General features: G+C 37.4%; 1 protein-coding gene across 1 annotated transcript in view; it reads right to left on the bottom strand.

Moving 5' to 3' along the window:
- Window positions 1-3,726: 3,726 nt before the first annotated feature.
- LOC144655041 (C2 domain-containing protein 3-like) overlaps window positions 3,727-14,873 on the bottom strand; it is a 68,204-nt gene continuing 57,057 nt past the window's right edge. The window contains exons 33-37 of the mRNA XM_078515261.1: window positions 14,433-14,481; window positions 8,757-8,938; window positions 8,366-8,452; window positions 6,470-6,684; window positions 3,727-5,923 (exon numbers count right to left, since the gene is read on the bottom strand). Of these exons, the coding sequence (XP_078371387.1) occupies window positions 4,483-5,923; window positions 6,470-6,684; window positions 8,366-8,452; window positions 8,757-8,938; window positions 14,433-14,481 (1,974 nt within the window). The 3' untranslated portion in view covers window positions 3,727-4,482. The remainder of the gene's footprint in view (window positions 5,924-6,469; window positions 6,685-8,365; window positions 8,453-8,756; window positions 8,939-14,432; window positions 14,482-14,873) is intronic.

The raw sequence follows: 14,873 nt of genomic DNA, 5'->3' as shown, positions 1-14,873 counted from the left end.
GCACGTGATGAACAGTCCGTGATTGGTCTATTTTGAATCCTCGTGAAATTTGATTGGTCAATCGTCGCTATGCTACAAGGACGTCATTCGCCGGTGAGCCGCATTTTGCCGCGCCCACCAAAATACGACCAAAGTCTTGCTTCTATTTAGACCCATGATCTGTGTGACTTTTGCATGACTATTATTTTCTTAGAAACAGGATTTCACAGAACATTTGAAATAATTTTAACCAAAATAATAAACGGCTATATAATTATGAGTATTTTTTGTTGTTGTTTTGAATGACAGCCAGGGTAAGGTCTATCTTGGGTGCGCTTTTAGAAACTGAAAATCAGAGCTAGTGGAATCTGTTCTTTGGGTCTGAACTTGAGGTTGAAAGTAAAAGCCATTTTTATGCAAAATAGTGACTTTTATGGCTAGAATAATATGTTTGTAAAATAATAAATTGTTCTATTTTCCGTAGGTGTATGTGGGCCGTCAAAGAAGTGTTTACATATTCAAGAAATGCCATCACTAGTTTACATATTTCGGTCATGAATATAAACCTTGAAGAGCATTTCATACAAAACGTAATTTGTAGATGTTTTCAAGACAGAAAGAAAATGAAAAAAAAATGCGGTTTAAATTTCACGGTCTTGAAACATACGACGTGATTCTCAAAATATATTGTAATATTTTCTTAGACTAATTTTAATTTACGACACCCGAGGAAATATGTATGATTATGGTGGTGAATATTACATTAATCTAAAAGCACTGATTTGTAGTTCGGAGGTGTTCCAAGTCTTCGCTGAATGGCCAGCTTTCAATATCCCATTACGGTTGATCAGTTGCCGAATTTGAATGAATAATTTATTTGCGTGAAATGATGTGTAACATGCTTTGAGCTTAGTTTCGCTCACAGATCCGGCAGAAAATGTTTTTTATTGCTTTATCTTTGAAACCTTTTTCGCTTATTGTCTTTTGAAGAATACTTCTATTGATAGGATGTAAATTAACTTTTTATTATTGCAAATCAGTGGGTTGACCCCAAAATATTACATGCCAAAAATGATTCTTTTCTTTAAACATAGGCCGGTCAGCGGCTACTCTCCCAAGAGCTCAGTGTTGCCGAGTGTTGCTCAAAAGAACCAATATGGCGAGTGAAAGACTTGTTTTCAAGGAAGTTCTTCCGAAACAAGGACTCCTCTTCACCGAGCAGACGCCGATGCCAGTTCTTTGCAAACCTAAGATAATGCCCATGAAGTCTGTGACTCTTGAAAAGTTGGAAACTATGCAAAAAGAAGCACAAGAGGCTGTGAAACGGCAGGAACAAGAACAGAAATTACAAGGCGTCTTCACATAGCAACAGGAAATTCAAACAAACATTATTGCAGTGAGCTTGATCTTGAAAGAACTACACGAGATTAATTGCTTCATTCTTGACCTACACTGGCATTTCATCGAAAGTGGACTGAATTTCGTGCGAAAGTGACATCTTTGATCCTCGATGGTTTTGAACCAGAATTGTTCTTTATGTGGCTTCTACAGCTTTCTATGGATAAACATCAAGTTGGTTTGCTTTCCATTACGCCTGTTTCGAAACTTAACATTTTATAAATGAAATTAATATGTTAGAATTGTACATAGCTTTCAATAAGTGAACTGAAATTGACAGATAATAAGGATAATATTTCATATTTATTGTATAATTTTGAATTTACTTCAGTGTTGCCTTTCCATTCAACACTCAGTGTACATGTATGATCCTTGATCTTAGTGTTTTTCATGAGAAGCCAATGGCTAATATCTGCAAGCAGAACCTCCCTCAATTTCAGAGATATTTAACAAGGAGCAATAAAAGAACAGGTTAAGTTAGAAAGCATTTTTGCAGTGTGCTAGCTGGGTGTAGTTACTCTAGTTAAGAAGTTTGTATAAAGTGCTTGCCAGTAAGCAACTTTAAATAATGTAAAAATATATAGAAGAGTGCTACCCTTACAAATAAAAGCTAACCATTCTTAGGCCAACTGGAGTGCTAATAACTATGTCATCCAGAAGACTAGCTAGCCATGTGTGAGCGAACAGCGATCCAAACTATCACATTTGAAACATCAGTTTTTCCATATTCACTACAATGGTGATGTGGTTTAGGGTGCTGGTGTTGTAACCCAGAGGTCAAGGGTTCACAACCTCCACCCTGCCACTAGCTGGATTAGTTTTCAGTCGTCCCGAGTTCAAATCCTTGGTCAAGCTTTGTATATAATAATATAGCCACCTGGTCTGCCTCCTGCGATTTGGGATTTTTAAACATATTATTATGTTCATTTAGAATATTTGTTTTCTGTTTCAGTGACATGCCTGCAAACTACCGGTAGCTATCTCGAAGCTAAGTGCATGACCACTAGAAACAACATTTACATTTTTACCAGAGTTTTACAACTTCAAGTTGATAATCAACTAAGTGCTTTTTTGGGATTTTCTTTTATTAAATTTTACAAAATTCCGGGACATTTTCAAATCTTCTCCTGAAACTTGTACAACATACTCTACAATATTTTTTGTCTAAACTTGGACCTGCAAGGCCATATATTGTGCTGGTTGATGTTAGAAAAATTATCCTCAAATAATTTTCTTGCATTCATGTCTGAATATATTCTTTCTGCTCACTTGAGGTGGGCGTATGTGACTAACTTTTATCGCAAGCTGTGTGATATTCAAATACCACCTGCACGTTTTTAATCTAGGGCATTTAGACAGTTGTTAGCAATTATCACTCAGCAATAATAACTGAGTGATAATTGCTAACAACACTACAGACAATGATTATAATTTGTCTGTAGTGGTATACAGTGCAATCATTTCTGACCAATTGCTCAACACAACAATTCTGTGCTAGACCGACATTCAGTAATCTCAAGTTGAGTGATAATGAGTGGTTTGTTATCTGGACCATTTTATTTAAAAGTTTCATTTTAATGTAAATTACAGACGGTTAACCTTTGTAAGTTGTGAGTCAGAGATCAGGAGAAAAAGCGACAGATGGGAGGTAAGTGTGGGAAACTGAACAGGAGAGAAACGGCAACATTTTTATTAACCCACTGATTCCTAAATCCAAAGATCACTTTTTATGCCAGAAGATGTCTTTGAAAAGGGTCTAAATGTTTTCACTCAGCTGCCTAGTCCCCGGAAATTCAGTTTGTATGGCTTGTGAGATGCAAGCAAGGTTCTAGAAATGAGTTAGAGTAGATTAAGCTGGGGATGGGGGGACGAGGAGGCTATGTGCTTTTCTTGTAAAAATTTACATGAGGTGAGGGACAGGACACCTCTCAGTTTTGGCTGTATTCTGGAACAATGCTTCTTGCCATACCATCTCATACTAATAATATGGGGCGTTAAAGATCCAACAACACTTTTTTTAAAAAGAGTGGCCGACTTGTAAATTTGCCTGATAAACAGGGTGGCAGTAGCTACTGGGTGCTATCAACAAGCTGTCTCAAGACATAAATTGAGCTCAGAAAGATGTAATTTTCTGTTGTCAGGGGCATGCGACAAAAAAAATAAGTCCCCAATGGGAATTGAACCCATGACCTCTAATGGACAAGTAGTGAAGGGGATCAAGGCTGTGTACTAGAACAAGCCTCCAAGGAAAAAGCTAGAATTGAAAATCATTTAAGTACAAACCAGTAATTGAGTCAGCACTGTTAAAGGGTTATGCCTAAAACAGCAAGTTTTTAAACAATATCTTGACACTTTGCTATTTCTTTATTTTTAATTTAGGTATCTTCTTTGTTTTGAATATTAATACATCAGTGATCAGTATAATGGATGTATAATGTGCTTCCATAAAACAAGCAAATTTTAACTCTGTAGAAAATAAGCCAATTTCGAAACATTAAAATTCCAACTAGGTTAAAGGCTTGGGAGAATATGAAAAAAGAAATTAGTCTTTCATTCCTCAACATTAATGTATTTTTTTGTTTTATTTCCCCAAGCCTTGAAGACAAGTAAGAATTTTAATTAAAAATTAGATTAGCCCATTAATTTTTTTTACCGGCCATTATTTTTTTATATTCTTTGCACGAATATTCATCTAACCCTGGAAATTCAATCTTCATCAATGGCTACTATTTACAGTCACTAAATTTTCTATATACTTTCTTTATGTAATTTTTTTTCTTCTTTCTGTTTGTTATATATTCCAGTCCAAGAGGTGACCTTCCAGCACATGCAATCATTTTTCAGCAAGACTTCTCCCAGCAAACATTAACCAGTGTATGAATTATTTTACCATAAAAGTCACATTCCCTATAACCAAAAGTTTTCACAAATAATCTGCCAGGTTATTAAATTTATAAATGTAGTACATAGCTGCAGGTTTCATGCCAAGATAAGGTGCAAGCGTAAGTCTGTATGAACAGTTATGTATATGTACAAAAATATTAACAACTAGTGTTTCTGGTGTTTTAAATATTTTCTTCTTTATATAAGAAAAGTACAATAATTTTATGAACTGCTCTTGCTCTGTGATATACACCCGGAATTGAAACTAAATATTTTGGCTATTCGATCGACCTCTGAATTGGAGATTGGAGGTCTTTCATCTTTTCTTGCCTTGTACACTGCCTGCCTCCTGGCAAATTTCTCAGTTAAGTTTCCTTTTGTCTCAGTCCGTTGACCTCTTGGACGAGCTAACAGTTTTGAATGGGAACTATTGTTTGAGGTACCCAGTCTAAGTGCCCTCATAGACTCTTCTAGTTGTTCTGATGGCATAAAGAAATTTGGCAACATAGCAGTACTGGTTTGTTGATAAGCAGTAGGATAGCTAGACATTGAAGCTTGCTTTGGACATTCTCTTGAATGTAATGTGTTATAAGAACTATATGAGTTAGGTCCATTTTCATGATCACCTTCAGAGGTTATTACTATGTCATCTGCAGTACCACTAACAGAGGCAACAACGGTTGCCCCAGCTGTAAAGACTGCATTAGCATCATAGTTTTCAGTGTTGTCTTCTGACGATTGATCTCCATCAACTTGACTCTGCATCAGATGGCAATCCTTGTCACCATTATCGTCATATCCAGCACTGTCAATATCACGGTCACTGGCCTGATTATCATTATCGTCATATCCAGCACTGTCAATATCACGGTCACTGGCCTGATTATCTATTCCACGACAATGAAAGTTCGCATCTGTAGCATGATTCAAACTATCTGCATTTACTGCAGCAGCATTTGACAAGCCAGGCTTTTCAGATTGGCTGACATTTGTATTATCTTCCTCTTCACTGCTAAGCCAGCTGTCTTTTAAATTAGCAAACCTTGTGCTTTTCGTGTTGTCCTGAAAATATCCACTTACAGAAAGATCTCCTGAAATATCACTGACACTCAGCTCGCTATCGACAGATGGCCGTCGATCTTCAGTCAAAGACTTTTGTTTCTCTACACTAAAGAAACTGTCTTCTACTGGATCATGCAGTAGAGTTTCCTCTTTCCCTTTATCAAAAGGAAGAATTCCATTGGAATTTAATGCTCTTGCTCCTTTATCTAGCACAGCATCAATAGTTCTTTCAGTGGTTTGTTTGTGGTCTACAAAGTCACCAGTGTGGTCCATTTCTAGAGGTGAGTTCTGAGAGGATAATTTGTGTCTATGATTAGGAATACCACTTGTTTCATCATCACTAAGAGGCATCACCTCGTGCCTATGAGCCCTTTCTTCAAAACCTGTCCTATGTGTCTTGAATTCCATGCTGTCAACTCTGACTGTTTCCAGAGTTCTTAGTGCTGTTCTTTCAGTTGTATCTGAACCAGGAAAATGAGAATGTGGCAGGACCATGACTGAGGAGTGTTCTTGAATGTGACCATCATCACTCCTTCTACTACTTGATCTTAACTTCACATTTAAACTTTGCTGAAGAGCATCTAGCTCCTTCATGTTATGCCTGAAGAAAAAAAACAAAACAATGATATAATGAACATTAAGCTTCTTCCACAGGTATATATGGTATCTTGATTTTTTCAGATGAAAACAATATTTTAGGGTATTTTATAGGGGGGGGGGGGTTACTACTAGGTTCGTTACCTCCAGATTAAGCAGCATTTCCAAGCTCCAAGCTTTGCTACTCAGTTCTGGAAGGTTCCTTTTTTTCAGGCCAAAGTAAGTACCTTCTTATCTTGGAATCGACTTGATTATTATTAGTCCTTTCAGGGAGTCACTTCTATTGAGATTTACTAACAACTGTGACAGAAATTACAAACTAATGTCAAACATCCATCACTTATTTGCTAGTTGGAGAGGGGTCATTACTTTAAGAAATTTATAGCGGTGTTGATACCGAAATTTAAACACACCTTGGAAGCTTAAGCCTAGAAGGAAAGAGAGTTGATCTAATGTCAGCAACTTTTGGCATTTTACACACATGGCCAAGCAGAGTTTGAAGCATATATCATAGGGTCGTACAAGTGTTGTAGAGTTTATTTTCACACACCTTAACTGAGAAAACAGAAGAGATGTGGAACAAACTGGTGGTGCCTCTATTTCTCTGTCTGTCTGTTTTCTAATGTCACCATGTGAGTGTGGCCTGAAACCAGCAAGATGGCCCTCATGATGTTCTTCTAGCTGACTTGGCAGTGGACCATCAGTTTGGAATCTGTGATCACCATCTGTATTATGGCTGATAACAAAGGGGGTGATGAAGGAAGCCTATAGGGAGGAGATTAATAATACAAATAAATATTTCACACAAACAGAGCGCAGAACATTTGTAAATATTTTTAAAATGTGTGAATGATTAACTACATAGCTAATAGCTTGTTTAGTATTTTAATTCTTGTCCTAGTTTTTAATCTTAGTTAGCATACAACATAGGTTTTGTCTTTTTATTGTATTTTAGATTTTAATGTATTTTAATGTTTAACATTTATTTTCTCAGAGGACCCTCCTGAAAACCACGCCCTAGGTGATTGGAGGCCTCCTCTTAAAATATTATTATTATTATTATTATTATTATTATTATTATTATTATTGGACATATCCAAGCAGTCTTTGGTTTCGCTATGTGTTTATTAAACTTTCTCTCAGTTCTGGTAAAACACTCAAATGAAACAAAATTATACATTTCAATCTATACAGAGAGCAGAGTGTTCATGATAAACAAGTGATCTAGTAAACATCAAATCTTGCGTGACCATGACAAAGGAACCAGCTTGACAGCATGGGTCTGGAACGATTTACCAAAAAAAAAAAAAAAACTAAAACGAGAAAATGCCAGCCAAATTAGGTGGTGGACAAAACACTGACCCCCAGTCCATGGACTACCCCCATGGACTACCCAAATGGACTACCTAAAATGGACTACCCCTAAAAAATGGACTACCCCTTAAAGTACTATTCCGAGTGTGTACTACTTACTGAGCTGTTGTTATACGCACATAATTTGCACTTACTTCGGTTACTTTCGACAACTTTAGCCGCCATTTTGAATGAATTACACTATACATCTGCTGACCTCAAAAAGCGAAGACTCATGCCCAGACTCAGCACTATTTTTTCCTCAGGATCTGTCTGCCTACCGGTTCTGTTCTCCTCGCTGCGCTGCCAAAGTTATTCATTCAAAAATTTTCTCTGGCTACCAAAATGTTTAAGATGCGTCTCAAGCAACTATCTGATACTATTTATAAAAGTTTGGATCTTCTGTAGTGCAGTGCAGTGCCTGTTTTGTCTGTCTCTATGAGTCCAAAGATTGATTGCTTGATTTGAGTCTACACTTTTGTGATCAGCGGATGTTCATTTAGTATAATATATTCAAAATGGCGGCGAGAGGGATACGTACAGCTTGAAAATAAACAAGGTAAGACGTAAGTGCAAATTATGTGTGTATAACAACAGCTCAGTAAGTGGTACACACTCGGAATAGTACTTTAAGGGTAGTCCATTTTTAAGGGGTAGTCCATTTTAGGTAGTCCATTTGGGTAGTCCATGGGGGTAGTCCATGGACTGGGGGTCAGTGTTTTGTCCACCACCGCCAAATTATGAACTGGCTGCGTACAGTTAATAAGGTTTATCCAGTTACTACCACATCCAGGCACTTATCCCTGCATCACACATTGTATACTAGGGCTCCTCGGTTAAAATGACAGCTAATTAAGTAAATGTTCCTTTTACTTTTCTTGATGACAGAATGATGTGAAAATAAAAGGGCCTGTTGTCTCAGTTTTTGCTGAACTTTGTCCCATCGTTCAGTAATGAATTTAATTTTCTTATTTATCACATTTTTCTGCAGTGTGGACATGCACAGATGGCCAAGGTTTTTTCAAGGTAGACAGCTGACAGGGGTATGCAGCCTTATGATTTTTAGAGTAGATCATTACACAGAAATACTTACATCTTGTTTCGGTGGATTGACATATGTTGCTCTTGAAACAGGTAGGCATCTTGTAGGAGATACTGGGTTCACCGGCGAAACACCAAGCTAGGGACCAAAGTTACAATAGTGAAATAATAAACAACTTACACATCTAAATGTTAAGGCTGACTTTGCCCATCAAGTAGACAATAATGCTAAAGGTGTCTAATCTACATTATCAGAATGGAGACTTTTTCCAAGGGATATGCATGTGCAAGGATAACCTATTTCTTTTTGCTACTGTGCCTATCAACAAGAGATCTCACTGTTTAGCTTTGCTCTGCCATATTTTTGGTAAGATCTGACAGGTAAATTGTCTTCCAATTGGTTCATTATTTCTTTTGATGCTGTGAACATTTCATGTTTTTACCTTGATCTGTCCTTGGCAGTCTCCATTGAAGTCTGTCACATTGTACCAGCCAATCAACTGTCTCATGCCTGCCAACAGTGGTGACAAATCAAATGGCACAAACCCAATAACACGATCCTCACTGCAGCCAGAGCTGTCTACCCAGCTTCCTCCAACAGATTCTGGTGCTTTGGTGCATACGCCTATGAGAGCACATAAAGAAATGTTGAAAGTTAAACGGCTTTTAATTAAGTTTTACGCCCACTAGCAAATGTTGCCAAGTAAGACTTCTTTCAATGGCAAAACAAGTAGATGCACTTGTCTAGCATTTTTAACACTTGGGTCCTGACCAATGCTTCCTCTTCAACCTTTTCCCTGCAGCCATGCATCTTTCAGTTTCATGTGTTTTTCAAGGGGAAAATATCAGGAAAGACATTTGTGATCCATTTTACTGACTTCTGACTGGATTTGTAATGCTATTCTGAGGAAAAATTCACTTATGTCCAGGATTGAACGCAACTACGAAATTTATGAAAATTACAATTTTTCACTGTGGTCTTACGAAATCTGCGAAAATGACAAAACTTACGAAATTTTGTAATTTTCGTAACATACCTCAAGGCCTTAATGTCTATGAGGCCTTGACAAAAACTACAAAGATTACGAAAGTTACCATTTTTACGAAAATAACTAAATTTCGTAATTTTCGTAACATTTGTCAAAACCTAAATGTCTGTGAGGTCTTGACGAAAACTACGAAAATTACGAAAGTTACGATTTTTACGAAAATTACGAAATTTCGTTTGTAATTGTAGTAATTTTCATCAAGACCTAAATGTCTAGTCCTAAATGTCTATGGGGTCTTGACGAAAACTACAAAAGTTACGATTTTTACGAAAATTACGAAATTTTGTAATTTTAGTAATTTTTGTCAAGACCTAAATGTCTATGTGGTCTCGACGTAAACTCCGAAAATTACGAAAGTTACGATTTTTACGAAAATAACGACATTTCTTAATTTTCGTAACATTCGTCAAGACCTAAATGTCTATGAGGTCTTGACGAAAACTACGAAAATTACGAAACTTACGATTTTTACGAAAATTACGAAATTTCGTAAATTTCGTCAAGACCTAAATGTCTATGCAGAGCTGTGCTCTAGCAGAGCACGGGTGCCACAGGCAACCTACTTTTGTCTTTAGGCGACTTGTATTATTTTGCTATCATAAAAGCTTGGGCTGGGCATCCAAGATTTCTTACATAAGAGCATTCGGGCACCCTGCAATTATTCTAAGAGCACAGCTTTGCTATGAGGTATTGACTATTCATTCAATGCATTAACTTCCAGCGTCTTAAACAGAAAACATCATATAATAGTAATAAAGGAAAGTTTGCTTACATCCAGATCCTCTAGTGTTCCACTGGTTTGGTTCTAACTAACTGCAGTTTATAAACTTTTGTTAACTTTACTTGTATATCAGTCAAACAACCATTATACCGTTTTCTGATGTGGCTGCATGTAGCACAAATAGAATTGCCCTTCACATGGCAGTGGCATAGCATTTTCAACAGCTTGTCAATATAAAACAAATGTAATACACTGTTTCATATTCTTGCCTTCGTGTTCTTTAACAATCCTGACATAAATCCAACTCAACTCAAGAGTGCATTCAATTTCTTTCCATCGTTCACAAACTTAAGATGCAGCTCAAGGTGGAAATGGTCCAACAGAAAAAGTAACTTGAAGGATCTCTGAAATGTCGTGTCCCATTCTTGATAAACTTTACTGTGAATGGACTTCACAATGTAGTTCGAGGTCCATAATATAAATGCATCAATTCAGGTATTTTGAAAATATAGTTCACCAAAAAACACTTCCATAATTAAAATAATGACATAGGAGAACCCAAGACATGTATGCCTCGTTCTGTAATGATGGCTACCCAAAAATAGATGCCACCAGCTTACACTCTTATCCGTAAATTTCTTCACTGTATAAAACCACAGATATTAAAGGGTTTGCCCGCAGTCCGTAACTCACAATTGTCGCACTACCAAAGTAAATGATACATAAAAAACATAGAATTCCAGTAAAAATCAGGGACATTTCTCACATAGAAAACGCCAAGTTCAGAACGTTTGCCGCCATCTTTGAATTTTAAGCTAACATGAAGTGAAGGAAATACCGCAGATTATAAAGATCGCAGACTAAGTCACTAAACATCTGAGCCTTCAAGCCTTGTTTAACAGTGGCAATGGCCCAGTGCGCATCATGCAAGAGATGCAAGATGGCGACCGAACAGGTAATTGACAATTTAAAGCCCGGCCAAAAGTGGTATGGCAGATTCAAGCTTGTTCGCATCCACACGGATTGGCACGAATTTATAAGTGTTCCTCCCAGTAACACAAATTGTGAGCAGTTAATCTTAAATGATGGATTTTAATTATACAACAACGGAAGCTGCCAGTTTCGCTCCCAATCGATTTCGCACCGTCCGAGTTCGCTCCCACCTTATACCGCGTTCGCACCCAGTGTGACCGAGTTCGCTCCCTAGTATGAAGGGAGTATGACCGAGTTCGCTCCCATGTAATAACTTCATGTAAACATAAACGATAATTTCTAGTTGATTTCTACAGTTGAGCGTACGCTAGCATATTGAAATTGTAATTTGCGATTCTTAGGTTTTACTTCCTTATTCTGTGTTTGAAAGATAAAACTTGTAACACTTCTTCCTCTTATACTCTGCTTTAGTTCCTTATACTCCTCTTCGACAAACTGAACTGCATTAAGCTGGCTGTTAGGCTTCCATCGTAAACACGGTCGCCATATTGAATACGAAACAGTGGAACCCACGCTTTCATGAGACTGAAAGCTGAAGTATTTTCTTTCAATGAATTAAACTTTCTAGATACTGTACCAAAGCGAATGAATTAAAAGATGAATCAAATTGCGTTAGCATTGAAATTCTCACAGAAACCAAAAGAACGAAAAAATCCCGCCTTCGCAAACTTGGCCGCTTTCTTGAGCCTAAAAGCTGAAGTTTTCCCTCTGATTTACTAGTAGTAAAATCTTAGCTCGTCTGAAAGCTTAATTTCTCAAGCTTTGTTATCATAATAGATTCTCAAGCGTTCGCGGAGACTTTTTTTAATGTAAAGTTTTATTTAAAACACCCACTTCTAAGCATTTAGCTCGTTTGAGTCACACTCATCACTCATCCTCATCGAGCCCACGAGGACTCTTGAGGCCGATCGTTTGAGTGTGTTTACTCAAAACTCTTAAAAAGGTTAGATGAAAACGCGCGTCCCTCGTGCAATGAAACACAGAAGCAGTATAATGAAAAAAATCTCACCTTCGCTTGACACATAAGCTTTATTCAAAATGCGCTCGCCTTTATTGCGTTGAAGCACATAAAACAGAAGAACTACAAAATCAGTTGCGAACCTTTTGACCGCCACGTTAAATTCACACTGACACTTTTTAACCAACAACCCAGAGTGATTTACTCAAAACTCTTAAAAGGTTAGATTGAAATGCGCGTGTCGCACGTGCCTTAGCAATGAAACACAGAAGCAATATAATGAAAAAAAAAAAGTCACTTGTGGCCAAATATATGAAAGTCATGATCAACAATTGGTTTGTGTTTTGTAGTCTGTTTTTGGGGCTGGGTACTCTATAAATCTGTCCACAACTGTTTGCATACAGTATTTCAACCGACCGGAAACAACATCTTACTTTGCTGTTTCCGGTCGCCCCAGATCTCGCGTCCGTGCCTTAGTTTCAAGATGGCTGCGATTGAAAACTCGGTTAAGAAGGCTCGAAAAAGTTAGGTACGAACTCGAAAAGGGTGGGTGCGAACTCGGTTTTTATTGAGAGCGAACTCGGTCATACTAGGGAGCGAACTCGGTCACACTGGGTGCGAACGCGGTATAAGGTGGGAGCGAACTCGGACGGTGCGAAATCGATTGGGAGCGAAACCGGTAGAATTCACAACAACTAAGTGAGCCTACGAGAGAAGATCCCTTCTGTGGACCTACATCTGTAGATCGCCCCAACAATATCAAGAACACCTTAGTCAGCAGGATAACTACAATGATGGTTGTTTCTACCACTGCAATTATGGGAATATTACTAACACAGGATAAAATTACGTGACACTATGTTACCTGCCGATGGAAATGAAAAGCAAGAAAAACACACTGGCATGTAAGCTTATGTTAACATTTTATGTTTAAGTTATGTTATTTGTGTTATGACAACTCATGCTATAAATCTGTTGGCAAATGATTTGACGTTTTTACGTTATGATATTTAATTATGCCAACTTATGCTATAAACCAGTTGGCCAATTATCTGGCCTTTTTTTAAGTAATGATGTTTTAACATGCCAATTCATGACCGATGGCAAATAAAACATGGCAATATTCTATGTGGCTTCATGAAATATTTTCACAGTTTTTCAAGGCCCTTCTGGTTGTATGAACAGTTGGGCTGTGTTTACACTTAGAGCCCGAGCACTGGTATCGTTGTCTGGACACTCAGCGAATTTTACGAATTTTCGTAAAAATCGTAATTTTTGTCATTTTCGCACTTTTCGTCAGGCCTCTCAGGCCTAAGGTTGTCTGGACACTTAGCGAATTTTTGTAAAAATCGTAATTTTCGCAGTTTTCGTCAGGCTTCTAAGGCCAAGATTGTCTGGACACTTAGCGAATTTTCGTAATTTTCGTTAATTTCGTAAAAATCGTCATTTTTGTAACTTTCGCAGTTTTTGTCAGGCTTCTCAGGCCAAGATTGTCTGGACACTTAGCGAATTTTCGTAATTATCGTAAACCCGCAGCAAATTTTCGTAATTTTCGTTAATTTCGTAAAAAACGTCATTTTCGTAACTTTCGCAGTTTTCGTCAGGCTTCTCAGGCCAAGGTTGTCCGGACACTTAGCCAATCTTACGAATTTTTGTAAATTTCGTAAAAATCGTAATTTTCGTCATTTTTGTAACTTTCGCAGTTTTCGTCAGGCTTCTCAGGCCAAGTTTGTCCTACACTTAGCGAATTTTTGTAATTTTTCGTTATTTTCGTAAAAATTGTCATTTTCGTAACTTTCGCAGTTTTCGTCAGGCTTCCCAGGCCAAGGTTGTCTGGACACTTAGCGAATTTTCGTAATTTTTGTAAACCCGTAGCGAATTTTCGTACTTTTCGTTAATTTTGTAAAAATCGTAATTTTCGTAATTTTCGCAGTTTTCGTCAGGCTTCTCAGGCCAAGGTTGTCGGGACACTTAGCGAATTTTACGAATTTTCGTAAATTTCGTAAAAATCGTCAAAATCGTAGTTTTCGTAAGACCACAGAGAAAAATTGTAATTTTCGTAAATTTCGTAGTTGCGTTCAATCCTGGACATATCTCGAAAAATTGGCCTCATTTTTAATAAACTAAGTATATACTTTTATAGACCATAGAAATAACACCACAAAATGCTCCATTTGGTTTGCAGTGAAACCACTTGCTTCACTCCTGGTTCCATCTGAGGTATGATCCTAAATTCTATTGTTCATAAGAGTTTAAGCCATGGAAAGATGTAGTGGACTTGTTAATCATTATTAGTCATGTTCACTTCAATTGGATGATTGAATGACAGCCAAAGAGTATTTGGTTCACAGCATGTGCTGTTGTAACATGCCCTGTTATTAGGATCCATTACAGGTACCTTTGTCATCATGTGCTTTAGAGGTATGCCACACCTTGAACACAAGACCCTAAAGATGCAAAGAATTGAAAAAAAAGAAAAAATCAATGTTAAAATATGTGTGACACGAGTCACGCTTATTACCTGACTTGTCAAGTTATTTAGTAACAGGGTTCGTACACTTTTTCAGGACAAAAATTCAAGGACTTTTCAAGGACTTTTTTTCATGTAATTTACCCCAAATCAACGATTTCCAGTCTGTTGTGCCGTTGCTGTGCTTGCTGAAGAACTAAAAATATTGCTTATTTTTGGCGGTCTTCTCATTGCCTTTTGACGTTCAATAAAAAAATCAAGGACTTTCAAGGACCCAAAACCAATTTCAAGTCCTTTTAAGGCCTTGAATTTTTATTTTGAGATTCAAGGACTTTCAAGGACTTTCAAGGCGCGTGCGAACCCTGTAGT

This window comes from Oculina patagonica, chromosome 5 (genome assembly GCF_052425735.1).
Source record: "Oculina patagonica isolate OP01 chromosome 5, crgOcupat, whole genome shotgun sequence".
NCBI classification, from domain to species: Eukaryota; Metazoa; Cnidaria; class Anthozoa; order Scleractinia; family Oculinidae; genus Oculina; species Oculina patagonica.
The sequence above is the reverse complement of the archived record's forward strand: the minus strand, read 5'-3'. Positions and strand labels throughout refer to the sequence as shown.